This window comes from Pseudophryne corroboree, chromosome 11, assembly GCF_028390025.1.
Source record: "Pseudophryne corroboree isolate aPseCor3 chromosome 11, aPseCor3.hap2, whole genome shotgun sequence".
Taxonomy (NCBI): Eukaryota; Metazoa; Chordata; class Amphibia; order Anura; family Myobatrachidae; genus Pseudophryne; species Pseudophryne corroboree.
Window position 1 is genome coordinate 29,833,502 of NC_086454.1, and position 27,183 is coordinate 29,860,684.

The 27,183-nt window shown below is 49.7% G+C and overlaps 1 protein-coding gene across 1 annotated transcript; it reads left to right on the forward strand.

Annotated features, from left to right (window-relative positions):
• Nucleotides 1-3,161: 3,161 nt before the first annotated feature.
• Nucleotides 3,162-26,782, forward strand: LOC134969871 (uncharacterized). The gene is made up of 3 exons (XM_063946066.1): nt 3,162-3,320; nt 24,261-24,368; nt 25,103-26,782. The coding sequence occupies exons 2-3, from the start codon at nt 24,288-24,290 to the stop codon at nt 26,405-26,407; spliced, it is 1,386 nt and encodes a 461-aa protein (XP_063802136.1). The 5' UTR covers nt 3,162-3,320; nt 24,261-24,287; the 3' UTR covers nt 26,408-26,782.
• The last annotated feature ends 401 nt before the right edge of the window (nt 26,783-27,183 follow it).

Here is a 27,183-nt window from a genome sequence, read left to right on the forward strand (position 1 = left end):
ACTGTATATATAGGTGTCAGGGAGAGAGAGAGCGAAAGAGAGACTGAGGGTGTCAGGAAGAGAGAGAGAGAGAGAGAGGCTGAGGGTGTTAGGGAGAGAGAAAGAGAGACTGAGGGTGTCAGTGAGAGAGAAAGACTAAGGGTGTCAGGGAGAGAGAAAGAGAGACAGATTGGGGGTGTCAGGGAGAAAGAGAGACTGGGGCTGTCAGGGAGAGAGCGAGAGAGAGAGAGAGGGTGTTAGGTAAAGAGAAAGAGAGACTGAGAGTGTCGGAGAGAGAGCTAAAGAGAGACAGATTGAGCATGTCAGGGAGAAAGAGAGATTGAAGGTGTTGGAGAGAGAAAGAGAGACAAAGTGTCAGGGAGAGCGAGAGAGAGAGAGAGAGAGACAGATTGAGGATGTCAGGGAGAAAGAGAGACTCAGGCTGTCAGGGATAGAGAGAGAGAGAGAGAGAGAGAGAGAGAGAGATTGAGGGTGTCAGGGAGAAAGAGAGACTAAGGCTGTCAGGGAGAGAGAGAGACTGAAGGTGTTGGAGAGAGAGAGACAAATTGTCAGGGAGAGAGAGAGAGAGAGAGAGGGTGTCAGGGAGAAAGAGAGACTCAGGCTGTCAGGGAGAGAGAGAGAGAGAGAGAGAGACTGAAGGTGTCAAGGAGAGAGACTGAGAGTGTCAGGGAGAAAGAGAGACTGAGAGTGTCAGGGAAAGAGAAGGAGAGAGATTGAGGGTGTCAGGGAGAAAGAGAGACTGAGGGTGTCAGGGAGGGGTTGTGGTCGTTAGGTCGACATGACTCGTGTCGACCACTAAAGGTCGACATGCACTAGGTCAACAGGTTTGTTAGGTCAATATGTGCAAGGCCGACAGGTCAAAAGGTCGACATGAATTTTTCAATTTTTTTCTTCTTCATTTTTTTACCTTTTTCATACTTTACGATCCACGTGGACTACTAATGGGAACGGTAATCTGTTCCGAACGCAGAGAGGCACCTTGCCTGAAGCATGGCGAGCGAAGCGAGTCATGCGAGGGGACGAGGTGCACTAATTGGGGTTCCCCGTCACTCTACCAAGAAAACGACACCAAAAACAGTCAAAAAACCCATGCCGACCTTTTGACCGGTCGACCTTGCACATGTCGACCTAATGACCATGTCGACCTAGTGCATGTCGACCTTTAGTGGTCGACCCAATGCATGTCGACCTAATGTGTGTCGGCCCAACGACCCATACCCTCAGGGAAAGAGAAAGAGAGACTGAGGGGGTCAGGGAGAAAGAGAGAGAGAGAGAGAGAGATTGAGAGTGTCAGGGAGAGAGAAAAATATACTCAGGGTGTCAGGGAGAGAGAAAAAGAGAGACTGGAGGTGTCAGGGAAGGAGAAAGAGAGAGATAAATCTGGCAGCATCGCATCTCCCACAGAAACCTATGGGGATGTTGCTGCCAGTAGGAATGGAGGGAGATACCTGCTGCGGTCCCTCCTACAGTGCATACTTACAGCATACCTTCCCAACTGTCCCGACTTTCGCGGGACAGTCCCTTTTTTGGGGGTTTGTCCCGCTGTCCCTACCGCGGGCTGCAGTGTCCTGCTGTGTGTATATATGAGGGGGGGGGGGGGGTGTAGTTGTGAGGCTCCGTATCACTCGCTGCTCTGCTCAGGTCAGAGCAGCGGTGAATAGTCGCTGTGCCTGTGCGCACAGCATCTATTCCAGTGAGCCAGAGGGACTTGGGGCATGCCAGCAGCTCACAGAGCGCTGGCTGTGCCCCTACTGTGATGGAAATGGGAGGCGTGGCTCGCCATCGCGTCATTCACGTGAAGCCACGCCACCTTTCAGCAGGCCATGCCCTTTTTGGCGCCGCGCATAGAGTGTTGGATTCAAGCCTCCAGATGTTGGGAGATTTGTTACAGTAATATTTGCAGCTAACCCCAAAAACAAATAGCTGCAAATATTGTTTGATAAATGGGAGAGAGAGAGAGAGAGAGAGAGAGAGAGAGAGAGAGAGAGACTGAGGGTGAGAGAGAGAGAGACACTGAGGGTGAGACAGAGAGAGAGAGAGAGAGAGAGAGAGAGAGAGAGAGAGGGACTGAGGGTGAAAGAGACTGAGGGTGAGAGAGACTGAGGGTGAAAGAGACTGGGGGTGAGAGAGACTGAGGGTGAGAGAGTGTGTGAAAGAGAGAGAGAGGGACTGAGGGTGAGAGAGAGAGAGAGAGACTGGGGGTGAGAGAGACTGAGGGTGAGAGAGTGTGTGTGAGAGAGAGAGAGTGAGAGAGACTGAGGGTGAGAGAGAGACTGAGGGTGAGAGAGAGAGAGCGACATGGGTTGCAATAGCTTGTTTGTGATTTGTGGCTTGAAATGCCAGTCTTCCAAGTGTCCCCTCAATCAGTGGGCTGGGGTCCTTTTCAAATTCACATTTTACTTTCTCCTGACTCCTTAGTAGCTGCAGTGACACTATAACATCTTGCCTGGGGTCCCTGTGATTGCAGTATATTGCTGGTATATGGGCTGCAGCTATAGTGCCGGCTGCTGGGTAACACTGACACACAATGTAACAAGTGATACAACATGTAACACTGTATAAGCTGTGACCTGGGCCTGACCCCTGCTGCACCATGATTTCTGAGCCAGCTCCTTATACACAGGAACCTTCTACTGCCCTATACTACATCAGACATAGCAAACCAATCTACCGCAGGTAATCACATTGTACTGTATAATATATGTCTGCATTACATGTGACTGTTATATACACACAAGGAAGCACCCCCCCCCTCACACATATACCCCTGCCCCAGCCACCTCCCCTCTCTCACACATATACCCCTGCCCTGCCCCAGCCACCTCCCCCCCTCACACATATACCCCTTCCCTGCCCCAGCCACCTACCCCCTCTCACATATATACCCCTGCCCCAGCCACCTCCCCCCTCACATATACCCCTGCCCTGCCCCAGCCACCTCCCTCCCTCACACATATACCCCTTCCCTGCCCCAGCCATCTCCCCTCTCTCACACATATACCCCTGCCCCAGTAACCTCCCCCCACACACATACCCCAGCCACCTCCCCCCCTCTCACACATACCCCAGCCCTGCCCAAGCCACCTCGCCCCTCTTACACACACATACCCCAGCCCCGCCCAGCCCTCCCTCTGACACCCCAGGGTCTCCGGAAGACACGCCCCGCCCCGGGTGAGTCCCGTTGTGAGGAGCTGGAACGCTGGAGGTGCGGAGACCGATACCCCGCGCTGCCTACCCCCGTGACGTCACCTCAGTTTGTAACAACCGCCCGCGGGGCAATTGCGCGCCAAGGCGCAGATTACACAGCGCGTGTCACAGGGGTCAGTATAATGCAGGGTGACAGTGTGCAGCAGTACAGTGCAGGGTGACAGTGCGTTTGTGTATAATGCAGGGTGACAGTGTGCAGCAGTATAATGCAGGGTGACAGTGTGCAGCAGTACAGTGCAGAGTGACAGTGCGGTTGTGTATAATGCAGGGTGACAGTGTACAGCAGTATAATGCAGGGTGACAGTGTACAGCAGTATAATGCAGGGTGACAGTGTGGGTGTGCATAATGCAGGGTGACAGCGTACAGCAGTATAATGCAGGGTGACAGTGTACAGCAGTATAATGCAGGGTGACAGTGTACAGCAGTATAATGCAGGGTGACAGTGTGGGTGTGCATAATGCAGGGTGACAGCGTACAGCAGTATAATGCAGGGTGACAGTGTACAGCAGTATAATGCAGGGTGACAGTGTGCAGCAGTATAATGCAGGGTGACAGTGTACAGTAGTATAATGCAGGGTGACAGTGTGAATGTGTATAATGCAGGGTGACAGTGTGCAGCAGTATAATGCAGGGTGACAGTGTACAGCAATATAATGCAGGGTGACAGTGTACAGTAGTATAATGCAGGGTGACAGTGTGGGTGTGTATAATGCAGGGTGACAGTGTACAGCAGTATAATGCAGGATGACAGTGTGCAGCAGTATAATGCAGGGTGACAGTGTGGGGTGTGTATAATGCAGGGTGACAGTGTACAGTAGTATAATGCAGGGTGACAGTGTGGGTGTGTGTATAATGCAGGATGACAGTGTGCAGCAGTATAATGCAGGGTGACAGTGTACAGCAGTATAATGCAGGGTAACAGTGTGCAGCAATATAATACAGGGTGACTGTGCAGCAATATAATACAGGGTGACAGTGTGCAGCAATATGATACAGGGTGACAGTGTGCAGCAGTATAATGCAAGGTGACAGTGTGGGCGTGTATAATGCAGGGTGACAGTGTACAGTAGTATAATGCAGGGTGACAGTGTGGGTGTGTATAATGCAGGGTGACAGTGTGCAGCAGTATAATACAGGGTGACAGTGTACAGCAGTATAATGCAGGGTGACAGTGTGCAGCAGTATAATGCAGTGTGACAGTGTGGGTGTGTATAATGCAGGGTGACAGTGTACAGTAGTATAATGCAGGGTGACAGTGTGGTTGTGTATAATGCAGGGTGACAGTGTGCAGCAGTATAATGCAGGGTGACAGTGTAAAGCAGTATAATGCAGGGTGACAGTGTACAGCAGTATAATGCAGGGTGACAGTGTGGATGTGTATAATGCAGGGTGACAATGTGCAGCAGAATAATGCAGGGTGACAACGTGGGGTGTGTATAATGCAGGGTGACAGTGTACAGCAGTATAATACAGGGTGACAGTGTACAGCAGTATAATACAGGGTGACAGTGTACAGCAGTATAATGCAGCGTGACAGTGTGCAGCAGTATAATGCAGGGTGACAGTGTGGGTGTGTATAATGCAGGGTGACAGTGTACAGTAGTATAATGCAGGGTGACAGTGTACAGCAGTATAATGCAGGGTGACATTGTACAGCAGTATAATGCAGGGTGACAGTGTACAGCAGTATAATGCAGGGTGACAGTGTGGGTGTGTATAATGCAGGGTGACAGTGTACAGTAGTATAATGCAGGTGACAGTGTGGGGTGTGTATAATGCAGGGTGACAGTGTGCAGCAGTATAATGCAGGGTGACAGTGTGGGTGTGAATAATGCAGGGTGACAGTGTGCAGCAGTATAATGCAGGGTGACAGTGTGGTTGTGTATAATGCAGGGTGACAGGGTACAGCAGTATAATACAGGGTGACAGTGTACAGCAGTATAATACAGGGTGACAGTGTACAGCAATATAATGCAGGGTGACAGTGTGCAGCCGTATAATGCAGGGTGACAGTGTACAGCAGTATAATGCAGGGTGACAGTGTACAGCAGTATAATGCAGGGTGACAGTGTGGAGTAGTATAATGCAGGGTGACAGTGTACAGCAGTATAATGCAGGGTGACAGTGTACAGCAGTATAATGCAGGGTGACAATGTGCAGCAGTATAATGCAGGGTGACAGTGTGGATGTGTATAATGCAGGGTGACAGTGTGCAGCAGTATAATGCAGGGTGACAGTGTGGATGTGTATAATGCAGGGTGACAGTGTGCAGCAGTATAATGCAGGGTGACAGGGTACAGCAGTATAATACAGGGTGACAGTGTACAGCAGTATAATACAGGGTGACAGTGTACAGCAATATAATGCAGGGTGACAGTGTGCAGCAGGGTGACAGTGTACAGCAGTATAATGCAGGGTGACAGTGTGGGTGTGTATAATTCAGGGTGACAGTGTACAGCAGTATAATGCAGGGTGACAGTGTGGATGTGTATAATGCAGGGTGACAGTGTGCAGCAGTATAATGCAGGGTGACAGTGTGTATGTGTATAATGCAGGGTGAGAACGGCCCTCATTCCGAGTTGTTCGCTCGTTGCCGAGTTTCGCTATATTGCGATTAGTCGCTTACTGCGCATGCGCAAGGTTCGCAGAGCGCATGCGCTTAGTTATTTTACATAAAAGTTTGGTATTTTACTCACGGCATAACGAGGATTTTTCATCGTTCTGGTGATCGTTGTATGATTGACAGGAAGTGGGTGTTTCTGGGCGGAAACTGGCCGTTTTATGGGCGTGTGCGAAAAAACGCTGCCGTTTCTGGGAAAAACGCGAGAGTGGCTGGAGAAACGGGGAGTGTCTTGGCGAACGCTGGGTGTGTTTGTGACGTCAAACCAGGAATGAAACTGACTGAACTGATCGCAGTGTAGGAGTAAGTCCCGAGCTACTCAGAAACTGCAAAGAAATTTCTATTCGCAATTATGCGAATCTTTCGTTCGCAATTCTGCACAGCTAATATTCACTCCCAGTAGGCGGCGGCTTAGCGTGTGCAACTCAGAATGAGGGCCAACATGAGGTGCAGTGGTATGAGGATGGGTGGCAACTAGAGTTATAGTAGTATAACGTAGGGTGACATAGTGGGACGGAGCACTATGTAGAGTGACAATTTTGAGTGCAGCAGTATAATGTAGAGTTACCATTATGGTGGCCAATCCCGGGATCGGGATCGGTGGGATCCTGGGATTTAGGGCCAAAAACGTCCAAGATTCAATTCCGGGATTGGAAGGTCCAATCTCGGGAATTGAGGGATCAGTGTTGAACTTCCACAGGACGCACAGACACTGCCCGGCTTCCTCCTTCCGACTCCCCTGGTGCAGCGTGAGGTCACGTTGCACCGTCAGCCATGCACTGAGGGAGTGCAGCAAGAGATCCCCACCCGCCCGCCCTCGGTATATGGTTAGTAATGTGGGCGGGGTGGGGCGAGGGGGCGGCCACACAGTTAAAAGCCAATCCTGGGAATGCCGGGATTGGCCATTTTTCAATCCCGATGCCCGGGATTGGCTTCCCTAGTTACCATGTGCTGTGCAGAAGTGTAGTATAGGGTGACAATGTGGGCTGCAGCGGTATAATGCAGGTTGACAATGTCGGGTGTAGTATTATATTGCAGGATGACAGCATGGCGTTCAGCTGTATAGTGCAGGGTTATAATGTGGGATGCAGGGTGACAACATGTGCCCTGTAAGTAGGGCGTGGGTCCTGTATTGTGCCCCGTGAGCAGAGTGGGAGTTCTGTATTGTGCAATGTGAGCAGGGTGTGGGCTCTGTATTGTGCAATGTTAGCAGGGTGTGGGCTCTGTATTGTGCAATGTGAGCAGGGTGTGGGCTCTGTATTGTGCAATGTGAGCAGGATGTGGACTCTGTATTGTGCCCCGTGAGCAGGGTGTGGGCTCTGTATTGTGCACTGTTAGCAGGGTGTGGGCTCTGTATTGTGCAATGTGAGCAGGGTGTGGGCTCTGTATTGTGCAGTGTGAGCAGGGTGTGGGCTCTGTATTGTGCAACGTGAGCAGGGTGTGGGCTCTGTATTGTGCAGTGTGAGCAGGGTGTGGGCTCTGTATTGTGCAATGTGAGCAGGGTGTGGGCTCTGTATTGTGCAGTATGAACAGGGTGTGGGCTCTGTATTGTGCAATGTGAGCAGGGTGTGAGCTCTGTATTGTGCAGTGTGAGCAGGGTGTGGGCTCTATATTGTGCAATGTGAGCAGGGAGTGGGCTCTGTATTGTGCAGTGTGAGCAGGGTGTGAGCTCTGTATTGTGCCCCGTGAGCATGGTGTGAGCTCTGTATTGTCCAGTGTGAGCAGGGTGGGGGCTCTGTATTGTGCAATGTGAGCAGGGTGTGGCCTCTGTCTTGTGCAATGTGAGCAGGGTGTGGGCTCTGTATTGTGCAGTATGAGCAGGGTGTGAGCTCTGTATTGTGCGCTGTGAGCAGGGTGTGATCTCTGTATTGTGCATTAGCTGCAGGGTGTGAGCTCTGTATTGTACACTAGCTGCAGGGTGTGAGCTCTGTATTGTGCACTAGCTGCAGGGTGTGAGCTCTGTATTGTGGACTAGCTGCAGGGTGTGAGCTCTGTATTGTGCACTAGCTGCAGGGTGTGAGCTCTTTGTGCACTAGCTGCAGGGTGTGAGCTCTATTTTCTGCACTAGCTGCAGGGTGTGAGCTCTGTATTGTGGACTAGCTGCAGGGTGTGTGCTCTGTATTGTGCACTAGCTGCAGGGTGTGAGCTCTGTATTGTGCACTGTGAGCAGGTTGTGAGCTCTGTATTGTGCACTGTGAGCAGGGTGTGAGCTCTGTATTGTGCACTCTGATCAGGGTGTGAGCTCTGTATTGTGCACTAGCTGCAGGGTGTGGGCTCTGTATTGTGCACTAGCTGCAGGGTGTGATCTCTGTATTGTGCACTGTGAGCAGGTTGTAAACTCTGTATTGTGCACTAGCTGCAGGGTGTGAGCTCTGTTTTGTGCACTGTGAGCAGGGTGTGAGCTCTGTTTTGTGCACTAGCTGCAGGGTGTGAGCTCTGTATTGTGCACTAGCTGCAGGGCGTGAGCTCTGTATTGTGCACTAGCTGCAGGGCGTGAGCTCTGTATTGTGCACTAGCTGCAGGGTATGAGCTCTGTTTTGTGCACTAGCTGCAGGGTATGAGCTCTGTATTGTTCACTAGCTGCAGGGTGTGAGCTCTGTATTGTGCACTAGCTGCAGGGAGTGAGCTCTGTATTTTTGCATTAGCTGCAGTGTGTGAGCTCTGTTTTGTGCACTAGCTGCAGGGTGTGAGCTCTGTTTGTGCACTAGCTGCTGGGTGTGAGCTCTGTTTTGTCCACTAGCTGCAGGGTGTGCGCTCTGTATTGTGCACTAGCTGCAGGGTGTGAGCTCTGTTTGTGCACTAGCTGCAGGGTGTGAGCTCTGTTTTGTGCACTAGCTGCAGGGTGTGAGCACTGTTTTGTGCACTAGCTGCTGGGTGTATGCAATGTATTGTGCACTAGCTGCAGGGTGTGAGCTCTGTTTGTGCTCTAGCTGCAGGGTATGAGCTCTGTTTTGTGCACTAGCTGCAGGGTATGAGCTCTGTATTGTGCACTAGCTGCAGGGTGTGAGCTCTATTGTGCACTAGCTGCAGGGTGTGAGCTCTGTTTGTGCACTAGCTGCAGGGTGTGAGCTCTGCTTTGTGCACTAGCTGCAGGGTGTGCACTCTGTATTGTGCACTAGCTGCAGGGTGTGAGCTCTGTGCACTAGCTGCAGGGTATGAGCTCTGTATTGTGCACTAGCTGCAGGGTATGAGCTCTGTATTGTGCACTAGCTGCAGGGTGTGAGCTCTGTATTGTGCACTAGCTGCAGGGTGTGTGCACTAGCTGCACGGTATGAGCTTTGTACATACTTACCTACTCTCCCGGTTTCTCGGGTTGTCCCACGCAGCCCCGTAAGAGTGGGCACCCCTCCTGCATTCTGCCCACTTCCTAGTAAAGTGGGCAGAATGGGGAGAATAATAGGCGACATCGCGGACCCGGTGGAGGGGGCGAAGACTAATGACGTGAGTATATGCTAATCGCGTCATTTTGGCACCGCCCTTATGCAAATATTGTCCGATCGCAGGCTTTACTCGGTGGGTGGGGCCTAATGATGCAATTAGCTCGACCCTGCCCTCATCACAGCCCACCTGCTTCTTCAGGAGTTGCCCGAAGAGGAGATTACAGATGTCAGCAACTATGGCTCTATTGTGCACTAGCTGCAGGGTGTGATCTCTGTATTGTGCACTGTGAGCAGGGTGTGAGCTCTGTATTGTGCACTGTGAGCAGGGTGTGAGCTCTGTTTTGTGCACTAGCTGCAGGGTGTGGGCTCTGTATTGTGCACTGTGAGCAGGGTGTGAGCTCTGTATTGTGCACTGTGAGCAGGGTGTGAGCTCTGTATTGTGTACTGGCCGCAGGGTGTGAGCTCTGTATTGTGCACTAGCTGCAGGGTGTAAGCTCTGTATTGTGCACTAGCTGCAGGGTGTGATCTCTGTATTGTGCACTGAGCAGGTTGTGAGCTCTGTATTGTGCACTGTGAGCAGGGTGTGAGCTCTGTATTATGCACTAGCTGCACTGTGTAAGCTCTGTATTGTGCACTAGCTGCAGGGTATGAGCTCTGTTTTGTGCACTAGCTGCAGGGTGTGAGCTCTGCATTGTGCACTAGCTGCAGGGTGTGAGCTCTGTATTGTGCACTAGCTGCAGGGTGTGAGCTCTGTATTGTGCACTAGCTGCAGGGTGTGAGCTCTGTATTGTGCACTAGCCGCAGGGTGTGAGCTCTGTGCACTAGCTGCAGGGTGTGAGCTCTGTTTTGTGCACTAGCTGCAGGGTGTGCGCTCTGTATTGTGCACTAGCTGCAGGGTGTGAGCTCTGTGCACTAGCTGCAGGGTATGAGCTCTGTATTGTGCACTAGCTGCAGGGTATTAACTCTGTATTGTGCACTAGCTGCAGGGTGTGAGCTCTGTATTATTCACTAGCTGCAGGGTGTGTGCACTAGCTGCAGGGTATGAGCTCTGTACATACTTACCTACTATACCGGTTTCTCGGGTTGTCCCGCGCAGCCCCGTAAGAGTGGGCACCCCTCCCGCATTCTGCCCACTTCCTAGTAAAGTGGGCAGAATGGGGAGAATAATAGGCGGCATCGCAGACCCGGTGGAGGGGGCGAAGACTAATGACGTGAGTATATGCTAATTGCGTCATTTTGGCTCCGCGCCTATGCAAATATTGTCCGATTGCAGGCTTTTCTCGGTGGGTGGGGCCTAATGATGCAATTAGCTCGACCCTGCCCTCATCACAGCCCACCTGCTTCTTCAGGAGTTGCCCGAAGAGGAGATTACAGATGTCAGCAACTATGGCTCTGTATTGTGCACTAGCTGCAGGGTGTGATCTCTGTATTGTGCACTGTGAGCAGGGTGTGAGCTCTGTATTGTGCACTGTGAGCAGGGTGTGAGCTCTGTATTGTGCACTAGCTGCAGGGTGTGGGCTCTGTATTGTGCACTGTGAGCAGGGTGTGAGCTCTGTATTGTGCATTGTGAGCAGGGTGTAAGCTCTGTATTGTGTACTGGCCGCAGGGTGTGTGCTCTGTATTGTGCACTAGCTGCAGGGTGTGAGCTCTGTATTGTGCACTGTGAGCAGGTTGTGAGCTCTGTATTGTGCACTGTGAGCAGGGTGTGAGCTCTGTATTGTGCACTGTGATCAGAATGTGAGCTCTGTATTGTGCACTAGCTGCAGGGTATGGGCTCTGTATTGTGCACTAGCTGCAGGGTGTGATCTCTGTATTGTGCACTGTGAGCAGGTTGTAATCTCTGTATTGTGCACTAGCTGCAGGGTGTGAGCTCTGTATTGTGCACTGTGAGCAGGGTGTGAGCTCTGTTTTGTGCACTAGCTGCAGGGTGTGAGCTCTGTATTGTGCACTAGCTGCATGGCGTGAGCTCTGTATTGTGCACTAGCTGCAGGGTATGAGCTCTGTTTTGTGCACTAGCTGCAGGGTATGAGCTCTGTATTGTTCACTAGCTGCAGGGTGTGAGCTCTGTATTGTGCACTGTGAGCAGGGTGTGAGCTCTGTTTTGTGCACTAGCTGCAGGGTGTGAGCTCTGTATTGTGCACTAGCTGCAGGGCGTGAGCTCTGTATTGTGCACTAGCTGCAGGGTATGAGCTCTGTTTTGTGCACTAGCTGCAGGGTATGAGCTCTGTATTGTTCACTAGCTGCAGGGTGTGAGCTCTGTATTGTGCACTAGCTGCAGGGTGTGAGCTCTGTATTTTTGCATTAGCTGCAGGGTGTGAGCTCTGTTTTGTGCACTAGCTGCAGGGTGTGAGCTCTGTTTGTGCACTAGCTGCAGGGTGTGAGCTCTGTTTTGTCCACTAGCTGCAGGGTGTGCGCTCTGTATTGTGCACTAGCTGCAGGGTGTGAGCTCTGTTTGTGCACTAGCTGCAGGGTGTGAGCTCTGTTTTGTGCACTAGCTGCAGGGTGTAAGCACTGTTTTGTGCACTAGCTGCTGGGTGTATGCTCTGTATTGTGCACTAGCTGCAGGGTGTGAGCTCTGTTTGTGCACTAGCTGCAGGGTATGAGCTCTGTTTTGTGCACTAGCTGCAGGGTGTGAGCTCTGTATTGTGCACTAGCTGCAGGGTGTGAGCTCTGTATTGTGCACTATGAGCGGGGTGTGAGCTCTATTGTGTACTGGCCGCAGGGTGTGAGCTCTGTATTGTGCACTAGCTGCAGGGTGTGAGCTCTGTATTGTGCACTAGCTGCAGGGTATGAGCTCTGTTTTGTGCAGTAGCTGCAGGGTTTGAGCTCTGTATTGTGCACTAGCTACAGGGTGTGAGCTCTGTATTGTGCACTAGCTGAAGGGTGTGAGCTCTGTATTGTGCACTAGCTGCAGGGTGTGAGCTCTGTATTGTGCACTAGCTGCAGGGTGTGAGCTCTGTCTGTGCACTAGCTGCAGGGTGTGAGCTCTGTTTTGTTCACTAGCTGCAGGGTGTGCGCTCTGTGTTATGCACTAGCTGCAGGCTGTGAGCTCTGTTTGTGCACTAGCTGCAGGGTGTGAGCTCTGTTTTGTGCACTAGTTGCAGGGTGTGAGCTCTGTTTTGTGCACTAGCTGCTGGGTGTATGCTCTGTATCTTGCACTAGCTGCAGGGTGTGAGCTGTTTGTGCACTAGCTGCAGGGTATGAGCTCTGTTTTGTGCACTAGCTGCAGGGTATGAGCTCTGTATTTTGCACTAGCTGCAGGGTGTGAGCTCTGTATTGTACACTAGCTGCAGGGTGTGAGCTCTGTATTGTGCACTAGCTGCAGGGTGTGAGCTCTGTATTGTGCACTAGCTGCAGGGTGTGAGCTCTGTATTGTGCACTAGCTGCAGGGTATGAGATCTGTACATACTTACCTACTCTCCCGGTTTCTCCGGTTGTCCCGTGCAGTCCCGTAAGAGTGGACACCCCTCCTGCATTCTGCCCACTTCCTAGTAAAGTGGGCAGAATGGGGAGAATAATAGGCGACATCGCGGACCCGGTGGAGGGGGCGAAGACTAATGACGCTAGTAAATGCTAATCGCGTCATTTTGGCTCTGCCTCTATGCAAATTTTGTCCAATTGCAAGCTTTTCTCGGTGGGTGGGGCCTAATGATGCAATTAGCTCAACCCTGCCCTCATCACAGCTCACCTGCTTCTTCAGGAGTTGCCCGAAGAGGAGATTACAAATGTCAGCAACTATGGCTCTGTATTGTGCACTAGCTGCAGGATGTGGGCTCTGTATTGTGCACTGTGAGCAGGGTGTCAGCTCTGTATTGTGTACTGGCCGCAGGGTGTGAGCTCTGTATTGTGCACTAGCTGCTGGGTGTGAGCTCTGTTTGTGCACTAGCTGCAGGGTGTGCGCTCTGTATTGTACACTAGCTGCAGGGTGTGAGCTCTGTATTGTGCACTAGCTGTCACGATCCGGGTATCTGGACGCCATTTCTTACCCATCAGATGCCTCCTAAGGCTGGCTCAGCGCTCCAGGACCGGATCCCATCTGTTATCCTGATGTGTACATTCCTGTATCCTCTCCTGTCACTCTGGGACGCTGTCACAGTAAACGCCATATTACACCTGGCATGGCGTCTCCCGCGGCCTCCGCCGCCGTCCCTGAACTTCTGCATGCAGAGTGTCTGAGTGGCGATTACGTCAGCCGCGGCCTCCGCTGTGTCCGCGTGGTTGGATGTGCATCTGTCAGCCTGGCGCCTCCTGTCTCCGGTGGCCGGCGCCGCCATTACTGTTTTCATTACCACATGGATTACAAACCAAACTTCCCTCCAAGTGTCTGCATGGGCGCAGCCATCTTGGATTCTGTCAGCTGATCATTTCCACCAATCTGTTCTCAGTATTGATAATCTGCATAATTGCCTAGCCAATCCCTTCCTTGCTGCAGGTATAAATACACTGTGCCTGAGCAAGGAAGGCGTCAGTGCTTTGGTTGTCAAACCTAGTTCCTGTTTGTCTCTCTCCTGTGGTTGTCTTCCAGGTTCCAGCTCCTGTCTCGAGACTTCCACCATAGAGACCCGCACCAGCATTCCACCTGCGGTGTAGCCTGACTCTCCAACCCATTGTGGATTCATCTGTTTCCAGCTACAGCATTACCTGCTTCCAGCTCAGCTTCCAGCAGAGTACAGCTTCTCTTAAAGGGCCGGTGTCCTTTCTACACTTTACCACTCTCCACCGGTATTATTATTTCTCCGCTCTCAAGTTCTACATTTCAGTTCATATTTCATCGCTCCCAAGTTCATTTATTATTTAACTGGTTCCAGCCAGTATCCACTCCGTACTAACAACAGTCTGGTTCCAGCCAGTATCCACAGCAGCTGTTTTATCTTCAGCAACCCAGCTTTTCCTGGAACACCAGCTGGCACAATCCTGGGTTATCTCCATTGCTACAGTCGGGCCTGGTAAGGACTTTCCATCTAGAAGATCATAAGAACTATCTCACACTACCAGTGCCCTGTGGCTCCTGCCATCCTGTAGTACCCAGGAACTGTATTTATTCTTTGCTGACTTTTACGTTTTCTTTTATTGCTGCTGTGTTGCGGAGTTGTCATAATAAACATCATTGACTTTTATCCAAGTTGTCGTGGTCACGCCTTCGGGCAGTTATTATTCATGTTACTTACATGTCCAGGGGTCTGATACAACCTCCCAGGTTCCGGTACATCTCAGCCCCTACAACTGAGGCTGCCTCCCGTCAGCTCAGGCCCTCAGTTGTGACAGTAAGCACTGACCTAATGAATCCAGCCGGAGACCAGGATCAAGCGGCCAGGCCGATGCAAGAACTGGCAGCCCGACTAGAACATCAGGAGGCTGCACAGGGCCACATCATCCGCTGTCTCCAGGATCTCTCTACTCGGCTGGATGGGATTCAGACAACTCTCCGTGGATCAGGCGCGTCTGGTGCGTCAACCACAGTGACTCCAGCTATAACCCCACCCACCTTACCCATTTCTGCTCCACGTCTTCATCTTCCAACGCCAGCAAAATTTGACGGATCTCCAAGATTCTGCAGGGGATTTCTCAACCAGTGTGAGATTCAGTTTGAGCTACAACCTGGCAATTTTCCCAGTGACCGTACAAAAATTGCCTACATTATTTCTCTTCTCAGTGGCTCAGCCCTTGATTGGGCATCACCGTTATGGGAGAGGTCCGACACCCTGCTATCTTCCTACACTGCCTTCGTGTCAACATTCAGGCGCATCTTCGACGAGCCAGGCCGGGTAACCTCAGCTTCATCCGAGATTCTCCGTTTACGCCAGGGGTCACGTACTGTAGGACAATATCTGATACAGTTCCAGATCCTGGCATCCGAACTGGCATGGAACGACGAGGCCCTGTATGCTGCATTCTGGCATGGCTTATCTGAGCGTATTAAAGATGAGTTAGCTACCAGAGACTTACCTTCTAAGTTAGATGAGCTAATCTCACTCTGCACGAAAGTTGATTTACGTTTCAGAGAGAGAGAGCAACTGAGCGTGGAAGATCATCTGCTCCAAAATCTTCTGCTCCTCCTCCTCCTCGTCAACTGTCACCATCTAAAGATGAGCCCATGCAACTTGGCCGTTCCCGTTTAACTCCTGCTGAGCGCCGAAGACGTCTCTCCGAGTCTCTCTGTCTCTATTGTGCAGCTCCGTCTCACACCATTAATGCCTGTCCCAAACGTCCGGGAAACTCCAAATCCTAGCTCGCCAAGGAGAGGGCCGGCTAGGAGTAATGATCTCCTCTCCATCTCCTCAAGATTGTAATCTCCCAGTCTCGCTTCAAGTTGCTCAATGTTATCGGAACGTCATTGCCCTCCTTGATTCCGGAGCAGCTGGGAACTTTATTACCGAAGCCTATGTTAAACGGTGGTCCCTACCCACCGAGAGACTTCCTTCGTCCATTTCTTTAACTGCCGTGGATGGCAGCAAAATTTTTGATGCAGTTATTTCTTTAAGGACTCTACCAGTTCGTCTGAGAGTGGGAGTTCTTCATTCCGAACTTATTTCTTTTTTAGTGATTCCAAGAGCCACACATCCTGTGGTCCTGGGCCTTCCATGGCTCCGTCTTCACAATCCTACAATTGATTGGACGACTACGCAAATCCTGGCATGGGGTTCCTCCTGTGCTGAGACATGTTTGTTTAAAGTATTGCCTGTCTGTTCTTCCTCCCCCAGGTCGTCTGATGTTCCACCTCCTCCATATCAAGATTTCACGGATGTGTTCAGTAAAGCTTCTGCTGATATCCTTCCTCCTCATAGAGAATGGGACTGCCCGATTGATCTCGTTCCAGGGAAGGTTCCACCTCGAGGCCGAACTTATCCGTTGTCTCTGCCTGAGACGCATTCTATGGAGGAATATATTAAAGAGAACCTAGCAAAGGGGTTCATTCGACCTTCTTCTTCTCCAGCCGGCGCAGGCTTCTTTTTTGTAAAAAAGAAAGATGGTGGTCTGCGGCCGTGCATCGACTACAGAGGTTTGAACGACATTACCATCAAGAACCGTTATCCTTTACCCCTGATTACTGAGCTCTTTGACAGAGTTAGCGGAGCTACCATCTTTACAAAGCTGGACTTGAGAGGTGCATACAATCTCATCCGGATCCGTGAGGGTGACGAGTGGAAGACCGCCTTTAACACCCGTGACGGACATTATGAGTACCTCGTCATGCCCTTCGGATTGAGCAATGCTCCAGCTGTCTTCCAGCATTTTGTCAATGAGATCTTCAGAGACATTCTATACCGTCATGTCGTGGTCTATCTAGACGATATCCTCATTTTTGCCAACGATTTAGAGGAACATCGTTTTTGGGTTAAAGAGGTTCTGTCCCGTCTCCGTGTCAATCATCTCTATTGCAAATTAGAAAAATGCGTCTTTGAAGTCAAGTCCATTCCGTTTCTAGGGTACATTGTGTCCGGTTCCGGACTAGAGATGGATCCTGAGAAACTACAAGCAATCCAAAATTGGCCGGTACCCTTAACCCTCAAAGGGGTCCAGAGGTTCTTAGGGTTCGCCAACTATTACCGAAAGTTTATACGAGACTTTTCCACCATTGTGGCGCCTATTACTGCTTTCACTAAGAAGGGTGCTAACCCGTCCAAGTGGTCTGAAGAAGCCATGCAAGCATTTCATCTTTTAAAACAAAGGTTCATCTCTGCGCCTGTTCTGAAACAGCCTGACATCGACTCTCCTTTCATCTTAGAGGTGGATGCCTCCTCCGTTGGAGTAGGAGCGGTGTTATCTCAGAGGGCTAAAGATGGCCATTTACACCCTTGCAGTTTCTTCTCCCGGAAGTTCTCCCCAGCTGAGAGCAACTATGCCATTGGCGACCAGGAGTTGCTAGCCATCAAGCTCGCTCTAGAAGAGTGGAGGTATCTGTTGGAGGGAGCTTCTCATTCAATCACCATACTTACAGACCACAAGAACCTTTTATATCTGAAAGGCGCACAATGTCTCAACCCTCGTCAGGCCAGATGGGCACTTTTCTTTTCCAGGTTCGACTTTAAACTCCAGTTCTGTCCGGGCTCTCAGAATCGCAAGGCCGATGCCCTTTCCCGCTCATGGGAGCAAGAAAATGAGTCAGTCTTCAGACAAGCATCCTATTATAAATCCGTTGGCATTCTCCACGGTAGGGATGGACTCTACGCCCCCATCAGGGAAAAGTTTTGTGAAACCGATGCTAAGGAAGAAGCTCATGCATTGGGCCCATGCTTCCCGTTTTGCCGGACATACAGGTATCCAAAAAACCCTGGAGTTTATCTCTAGGTCCTATTGGTGGCCAACTCTGAAAAAGGACGTCTTGGAGTTTATTGCATCTTGCCCAAAGTGTGCTCAACATAAGGTATCCCGCCAGTCGCCTGCGGGGCAACTGGTTCCACTATCTGTTCCCCGTCGACCTTGGACCCATTTGTCGATGGATTTTATTACAGATTTACCCATGTGCAACAAGTTCAATACCATCTGGGTGGTAGTTGACCGGTTCACCAAGATGGCACACTTCATTCCTCTCACCGGTCTTCCGTCAGCTTCCAAGTTGGCTCAAGTATTCATACAAGAGATCTTCCGACTCCACGGTCTTCCTGAAGAAATTATCTCAGATCGAGGAGTTCAATTCACAGCCAAATTCTGGCGAAGTTTATGTCAAGTCCTCCAAGTCAAGCTAAAGTTTTCCATGGCTTACCATCCTCAGACCAATGGTCAAACCGAGAGGGTGAATCAGGACTTGGAGGCCTTCCTCCGCATCTATGTGTCCTCCTCTCAAGATGACTGGGTTCAATTACTTCCCTGGGCCGAGTTCTGTCATAACAACCAGTATCATTCTTCATCTGCTTCAACACCATTCTTCACTAACTTTGGATTTCACCCTAAAGTCCCTGAGTTCCAACCGCTTCCAGCAACTTCTGTTCCCGCAGTGGATATCACCTTGCATCAGTTTGCCAATATCTGGAAGAGCGTACGATCAGCTCTGCTCAAGGCATCGTTCAGGTACAAGAAGTTTGCGGATAAGAAGCGTCGAGCAGTTCCTGCTCTCAAGGTGGGTGATCGGGTATGGTTATCCACGAAGAATTTGAGGTTAAGAGTTCCCAGTATGAAGTTTGCACCTCGCTATATCGGTCCTTTCAAGATTGAACAAGTCATCAATCCTGTTGCTTACAGACTCCAGTTGCCTCCCTTCTTAAAAATACCCAGGACATTCCATGTTTCCCTGTTGAAACCGCTGATCTTGAATCGGTTTCATTCCTCACTTCCTCCAACTCCGAAAGTCCAAACTCAACGAGGCGTTGAGTATGAAGTGGCCAAGATCCTGGACTCACGTCACCGTTACGGTCAACTACAATATCTTATTGACTGGAAGGGTTATGGTCCTGAGGAACGTTCATGGACCAATGCTTCTGATGTCCATGCTCCTGCCTTGGTCCGGAGATTCCATTCCAAGTTTCCTCAAAAGCCAAAGAAGTGTCCTGGGGCCACTCCTAAAGGGGGGGGTGCTGTCACGATCCGGGTATCTGGACGCCATTTCTTACCCATCAGATGCCTCCTAAGGCTGGCTCAGCGCTCCAGGACCGGATCCCATCTGTTATCCTGATGTGTACATTCCTGTATCCTCTCCTGTCACTCTGGGACGCTGTCACAGTAAACGCCATATTACACCTGGCATGGCGTCTCCCGCGGCCTCCGCCGCCGTCCCTGAACTTCTGCATGCAGAGTGTCTGAGTGGCGATTACGTCAGCCGCGGCCTCCGCTGTGTCCGCGTGGTTGGATGTGCATCTGTCAGCCTGGCGCCTCCTGTCTCCGGTGGCCGGCGCCGCCATTACTGTTTTCATTACCACATGGATTACAAACCAAACTTCCCTCCAAGTGTCTGCATGGGCGCAGCCATCTTGGATTCTGTCAGCTGATCATTTCCACCAATCTGTTCTCAGTATTGATAATCTGCATAATTGCCTAGCCAATCCCTTCCTTGCTGCAGGTATAAATACACTGTGCCTGAGCAAGGAAGGCGTCAGTGCTTTGGTTGTCAAACCTAGTTCCTGTTTGTCTCTCTCCTGTGGTTGTCTTCCAGGTTCCAGCTCCTGTCTCGAGACTTCCACCATAGAGACCCGCACCAGCATTCCACCTGCGGTGTAGCCTGACTCTCCAACCCATTGTGGATTCATCTGTTTCCAGCTACAGCATTACCTGCTTCCAGCTCAGCTTCCAGCAGAGTACAGCTTCTCTTAAAGGGCCGGTGTCCTTTCTACACTTTACCACTCTCCACCGGTATTATTATTTCTCCGCTCTCAAGTTCTACATTTCAGTTCATATTTCATCGCTCCCAAGTTCATTTATTATTTAACTGGTTCCAGCCAGTATCCACTCCGTACTAACAACAGTCTGGTTCCAGCCAGTATCCACAGCAGCTGTTTTATCTTCAGCAACCCAGCTTTTCCTGGAACACCAGCTGGCACAATCCTGGGTTATCTCCATTGCTACAGTCGGGCCTGGTAAGGACTTTCCATCTAGAAGATCATAAGAACTATCTCACACTACCAGTGCCCTGTGGCTCCTGCCATCCTGTAGTACCCAGGAACTGTATTTATTCTTTGCTGACTTTTACGTTTTCTTTTACTGCTGCTGTGTTGCGGAGTTGTCAAAATAAACATCATTGACTTTTATCCAAGTTGTCGTGGTCACGCCTTCGGGCATTTATTATTTATGTTACTTACATGTCCAGGGGTCTGATACAACCTCCCAGGTTCCGGTACATCTCAGCCCCTACAACTGAGGCTGCCTCCCGTCAGCTCAGGCCCTCAGTTGTGACAATAGCTGCAGGATGTGGGCTCTGTATTGTGCACTAGCTGCAGGATGTGGGCTCTGTATTGTGCACTGTGAGCAGGGTGTGAGCTCTATTGTGTACTGGCCGCAGGGTGTGAGCTCTGTATTGTGCACTAGCTGCAGGGTGTGAGCTCTGTATTGTGCACTAGCTGCAGGATGTGGGCTCTGTATTGTGCACTGTGAGCAGTGTGTGAGCTCTGTATTGTGTACTGGCCGCAGGGTGTGAGCTCTGTATTTTGCACTAGCTGCAGGTTGTGGGCTCTGTGTTGTGCACTGTGAGCAGGTTGTGAGCTCTGTATTGTGCACTAGCTGCAGGGTGTGGGCTCTGTATTGTGCAGTGTGAGCAGGGTGTGAGCTCTGTTTTGTGCTCTAGCTGCAGGGTGTGCGTTCTGTATTCTGCACTAGCTGCAGGGTGTGAGCTATGTATTGTGCACTAACTGCAGGGTGTGAGCTCTGTATTGTGCACTAGTTGCAGGATGTGGGCTCTGTATTGTGCACTAGCTGCAGGGTGTGAGCTCTGTATTGTGCACTAGCTGCAGGGTGTGAGTGCTGTATTGGGCACTAGCTGCAGGGTGTGGGCTCTGTATTGTGCACTGTGAGCAGGGTGTGAGCTCTGTATTGTGCACTGTGAGCAGGGTGTGAGCTCTGTATTGGGCACTAGCTGCAGGGTGTGAGCTCTGTATTGTGCACTAGCTGCAGGGTGTAAGCTCTGTATTGTGCACTAGCTGCAGGGTGTAAGCTCTGTATTGTGCACTAGCTGCAGGGTGTGAGTTCTGTATTGTGCACTGTGAGCAGGGTGTGAGCTCTGTATTGTACACTAGCTGCAGGGTGTGAGCTCTGTATTGTGCACTGTGAGCAGGGTGTGAGTTCTGTATTGTGCACTGTGAGCAGGGTGTAAGCTCTGTATTGTGCACTAGCTGCAGGGTGTGAGTTCTGTATTGTGCACTGTGAGCAGGGTGTGAGCTCTGTATTGTACACTAGCTGCAGGTTGTGAGCTCTATATTGTGCACTAGCTGCAGGGTATGAGCTCTGTATTGTGCACTAGCTGCAGGGTGTGAGCTCTGTATTGTGCACTAGCTGCAGGGTGTGAGTTCTGTATTGTGCACTGTGAGCAGGGTGTGAGCTCTGTATTGTGCACTAGCTGCAGGGTATGAGCTCTGTATTGTGTATTGGCCGCAGGGTGTGAGCTCTGTACTGTGCACTAGCTGCAGGGTGTGAGCTCTGTATTGTGCACTAGCTGCAGGGTGTGAGCTCTGTATTGTGCACTAGCTGTAGGGTGTGAGCTCTGTATTGTACACTAGCTGCAGGGTGTGAGCTCTGTATTGTGCACTAGTTGTAGGGTATGAGCTCTGTATTGTGCACTGTGATCAGGTTGTGAGCTCTGTATTGTGCACTAGTTGCAGGGTATGAGCGCTGTATTGTGCACTAGCTGCAGGGTGTGAGTTCTGTATTGTGCACTGTGAGCAGGGTGTGAGCTCTGTATTGTACACTAGCTGCAGGGTGTGAGCCCTATATTGTGCACTGTGAGCAGGGTGTGAGCTCTGCATTGTGCACTGTGAACAGGGTGTGAGCTCTGTATTGTGCACTGTGAACAGGGTATGAGCTCTGTATTGTGCACTAGCTGCAGGGCGTGAGCTCTGTATTGTGCACTAGCTGCAGGGTGTGAGCTCTGTATTGTGCACTAGCTGCAGGGTGTGAGCTCTGTATTGTGCACTAGCTGCAGGGTGTATGCTCTGTATTGTGCACTAGCTGCAGGGCGTAAGCTCTGTATTGTGCACTAGCTGCAGGGTGTAAGCTCTGTATTGTGCACTAGCTGCAGGGTGTGAGTTCTGTATTGTGCACTGTGAGCAGGGTGTGAGCTCTGTATTGTGCACTAGCTGCAGGGTATGAGCTCTGTATTGTGTATTGGCCGCAGGGTGTGAGCTCTGTATTGTGCACTAGCTGCAGGGTGTGAGCTCTGTATTGTGCACTAGCTGCAGGGTGTGAGCTCTGTATTGTACACTAGCTGCAGGGTGTGAGCTCTGTATTGTGCTTTAGCTGCAGGGTGTGAGCTCTGTATTATGCACTAGTTGTAGGGTATGAGCTCTGTATTGTGCACTGTGAACAGGTTGTGAGCTCTGTATTGTGCACTAGTTGCAGGGTATGAGCTCTGTATTGTGCACTAGCTGCAGCGTGTGAGTTCTGTATTGTGCACTGTGAGCAGGGTGTGAGCTCTGTATTGTACACTAGCTGCAGGGTGTGAGCCCTATATTGTGCACTGTGAGCAGTGTGTGAGCTCTGTATTGTGCACTGTGAACAGGGTGTGAGCTCTGTATTGTGCACTGTGAGCAGGGTGTGAGCTCTGTATTGTGCACTAGCTGCAGGGTGTGAGCTCTGTATTGTGCACTAGCTGCAGGGTGTGAGCTCTGTATTGTGCACTAGCTGCAGGGTGTGAGCTCTGTATTGTTTACTAGTTGCAGGGTATGAGCTCTGTATTGTGCACTGTGACCAGGTTGTGAGCTCTGTATTGTGCACTAGTTGCAGGGTATGAGCTCTGTATTGTGCACTAGCTGCAGGGTGTGAGTTCTGTATTGTGCACTGTGAGCAGGGTGTGAGCTCTGTATTGTACACTAGCTGCAGGGTGTGAGCCCTATATTGTGCACTGTGAGCAGGGTGTGAGCTCTGTATTGTGCACTGGTAGCAGGGTGTGAGCTCTGTATTGTGCACTAGCTGTACGGTGTGAGCTCTGTATTGTGCGCTAGCTGCAGGGTGTGAGCTCTGTATTGTGCACTAGCTGCAGGGTGTGCGCTCTGTATTGTGCACTATCAGCTTTAGTTGTGTACTGTCCCTCTGTAGGTAACCCGTGATCTATCACAGTAATTGTTCTCTGAACGATGCACAGCTGTGCCACCCCACTCAGGCAATCCCACCACTCCCCTCTGTTAATCCCGCCAATCGCTCCCTGTCCCTTGCAGGATCCAGTTTAATCTCCTTACCCTCACTTACAGTACAAAGCTCTTCCACTACATCGCCAGCCTCATTTTCCTCTACAGCCTCCTCGGTCAGCCAGTGACCGCCGCCTTACCTCCCCACTGCTTACCACCTTCTCACTTCCGCCTCCAAGACTTCTCCTGCGCTGCCCCAATCTAGGGTACGCTTTCCCTCGTTCTATCATACTCTCCCCCAACATCCTCTGCTTTCCCTGAAAACCCACTTCTTCTCCCTAGCCTGATATATCCCTAACTCCTTGTATCTCCCCAATATCACTGCATACAAACATTTCCAATTTATTAATAATAATCATTGCAATAAAATGTTGCATTTTGATCGAGGTTCTTGCCATAGTTATGGCCATAAGTAACGGCTTGCCCACTGCGTCCAGGTGACCTCATTAGCCGGGCAAGTCTCTAAAAATTTTTTGGGGGGAGAAATCTAGGGCGCGGGACACCCTAAAACGAAGCAGCTGAGGGACCCCAGGGCAACACTAAAGTGAAAAATATATAGTGAAAAAACTGAAGATAGGTTAGTGAGAGAGACTGCTGAAAACAGCCGGGGTTAAGTAGTGAGAGGTAACGAGGTGAGAAATAAAGTAGTGAGAGGTAAAGTAGTGAGAAGTGAAGGTGGGAAATGAGTTACATTGAAACAAAACACACGATAGGGATGAAAGTAAATATGTATGCAGTACTACTGAAAGGTCTCCGCAGGGTCGCACCTCTCATTACCGGGCTGCACCCCAGGACCCCTCCCCTGTATGTATTGCAAGCTGGGCCCTCTCTCCTCCTGTTTCCTCCTCTTCCAAGTTCCTCTACGCCCAGTTACTCAGCCTATACACTACAGCTACAGTATGCCTGCACTTATATGTACAGAAATATGTTACTTTGCTTATGTAACTTTTGTTACTTTGTTTACCACGTTTTGTACCTTTACTACGTACGAAGCTGCGGACAGTTGTGTCGCCTTATACATAAACACTAATACAGGTTGAGTATCCCTTATCCAAAATTCAAAATCACACATTTTTGTTTCCCCTACTGAGATAGTGACACATATACATATATATTATATTATATATAATATATCTATATATACACATAATAGATAATATATATGTCATTATCTCAGTAGGGGACCCAAAAATGTGGGATTTTGAATTTTGGATAAGGGATGCTCAACCTGTAATAATAATGGAACTTGAATTTACATGAGTTTCCCTATGTAATTCATTTATTTCCAGAGTGCGCAGGCAAAGGGGACACGTTCTATGGATTCGCTAAAAGCACACCAGGACATAAGGACGCACCAGCTTGGATCTGCGGAGCCTCCAGCCTCACATGAGGAAATGGTATTTGTCTTATGTCTGCTGTCATGTCCTCACCATGTATACCTAAACATAGCGACTCAGTGTGATTTAGTATTACTGCTAATGCGTGGACCCGCTTACACCCTCCCAGTCTTATATATGGAAGGTGACACCTGGCAGAGATTGTAATCACTTGTAGCTGCTTACACACATTACAGAGAGTGTATTAATCACATCAGACCCTGCCCCAGCAGTACTTACACTCTATGGGGGACATGCGCTAAGCAGTGATAAAAGTGAAGAAGTGAGCCAGTGGAGAAGTTGCCCATGGCAACCAATCAGCTGCTCTGTATACTTTTAAAGTATGCAAATTAGAAATGTTACGTCAATGCTGATTGGTTGCCATGGGCAACTTCTCCCCTGGCTCACTTCTCCACTTTTATCACTGCTTAGTGCATGTCCCCCTATATTCCTTATCATATGTATAGACACTCACACACACTCACTCGGGTTAATTTTTGTCAGAACCCAGTATGTTTTTGGAGTGTGGGAGGAAACCAGAGTAACTGGAAGGAACTCACACAAGCATGGAGAGAACATATAATCTCCACACAGGGCCATGCTGGGAATCAAACCCAAGACCTCAGTGCTGTTACTATTTATACTGACCTAGCGTTGGCCAGGCAGTCAGACTGTATGATGGTCATGGTTTGGAGGCTTTGTCAGTGTCTATGCTGCAATGTGATGTTTTCCATGTGTTTTTCTTTTTCTTAAAGCTGGATGAAGAACATCTTAAAGAGGATGACTTGGACTTTTTGTGTCAATTGGAAAATTCCTCCTTGAAACGGAAAAATCATAAGAAGAAGGGATTAAAAAAGCTCCAAAAATGTGAAGCAATTGAACCGGAAACTGAAACCTTTTCCAACCTTAGCGTGAAGATAGAGAGCGCTAGCCCGTTACATGACTCCGCCAACATAGGTGGCTCATTAAAGAAGAAGAAGAAACGAGATCGGAAGAGAACTACATTGGAATTCACAGAGAACTGTCTGCCGCAGGAATCAGGGAACGCAAACCTTGCGCAGGAAGCACGTGACCCCTCTCATTCCTCCTCCGATGGAAGGAAGAGGAAAAAGAAAAAGCATCAAGTGCATTTTGAAGTGTCGTCCTCTGGCGATCATTACTTGAGAGATGAAAATAACAGGCCGGCTCCAGATACATTTTCTGTTAGCAGCAGCTCTGATGTAACTACCAAGCCCAAACTGAAGGGGGCGGCCACGCGCGACACTGTGACCTCCCACAGAAAGAAGGAGCCTTTGAAGGTCCAGCAAAGCAACATAGCTGGTGTGGTAAGGTGCAGTACTCCATTTTCTTCTCCAACGGCTTCATCCAGAATGACGTTGGAAGACAATCTTGGTGTTCCGTGGAGAACAGAAGACATGAATAGTGTTTCCGACCACAGCCAAGACCTGTTTATCACTCAGAAGCTGTTTCTGCCAGCTCGGGTTTCCAGTAGCAGCAGTGGATGCTCTCCGCCACTCGCTCAGGAACAGGGCCGCTCCGATTCAATGCGGCTGTCTTCTCAATCCTCCGGTTTCGCACATAGGTGCGGCGATCATTCTACTGTTGTCCACGGCCGCTCCGTGGCTTCAGCAGAAAAGTCCACTCAAACGGATGGTGTCTTCAGTTACCTAGAGCTGATGAGCTTCCTAAACAAGGTCAAAGTGTTGGAGGCTTGTTCCCAGGAGCCTCTCGACCTCTCCCTGCCATCTCGGGTCAGAGCCGTCGGTGATTGCTTGAATGTCAGCGACAATGACGTTATTCTAATAGAATCTACGTCACCTGCGGCAGCCCGACAAGCTACAAAAAAAAGCAAGGGGAAAAGATGGATTCCACCTAAGAGGTCCCAGGAGTCAAGGATGGTCCAGTCCGTGTTGAACTCCTCCTACTTCTTCAAAGGCAAAGGAGATGACAACGAGAATACTCCAATTACACCACTGATAAAGATGAAGCAACCATCCAAAAAACGTGCCAGAAAGTCTGTCCTGAATCAGTCCAAGAAAGAGAACTATCACACATGGTAGATCGCTATTTCCATTCTGCAAGAGTATTTTATTGTTATGCAGTTGTACATTATAATTATCATTATTATTATTCATCATCAGTTTTAATCTTAAAATGTATTCACCAGATCACAGCGTTTTACTATTAACTTACTCTGACCGCTGTTCTGGCTTTAGTTATGTTTAGTTATGTTGTTTAATTGCATTTATACAGTTTATATAAAACACTTTTTTATGACGCAAAAATGTATTCTGCAAATAACTTTTCATTAACTTGTGTGCATTTTTTTATATGTTTGCAGATCCATTAAACACCAAAATGAATAAGTAAACCATGAAAGTAAAATCCATTGTTCGATGTAACGCTGACATTCCAATGCACTAATAAAGTATGAATTCCCCATCGCATTACGGGTAGAGATGACTGTGCTAAAATATGTAAAAGCAGCAGGAGGCGCCTTCAGTAGAAAGGGTATCCGGTCTTTAGGTCGACAACACTTAGATCGACACTCATTAGGTTGACCACTATTTGTCGACATGGTCACTAGGTCGACGCGGCAAAGGTCGACACATGAAAAGGTCGACGTGAGTTTATCACTTTTTCCTTCATTTTTTAAACTTTTTCATACTTTACGATCCACGTAGAGTACGATTGGGAATAGTAACCTCTGCCGAGCGCAACGGTAGTGGAGCGAGGCACCTTGTCTGAAGCATGGCGGGCGAACACGGTGTACTAATTGGTGTTCCTGGTCAAGAAAATGACACAGTTGTTTTTAAACTCATGTCGACCTTTTTCC

Coding starts and splice junctions, on each gene's coding strand:
- LOC134969871 (XM_063946066.1), top strand. CDS start 24,288: ATGGATTCGCTAAAAGCACACCAGGACATAAGGACGCACCAGCTTGGA. Junction 24,369..25,102: donor CAGCCTCACATGAGGAAATG/GTATTTGTCTTA, acceptor TTTTTCTTAAAG/CTGGATGAAGAACATCTTAA.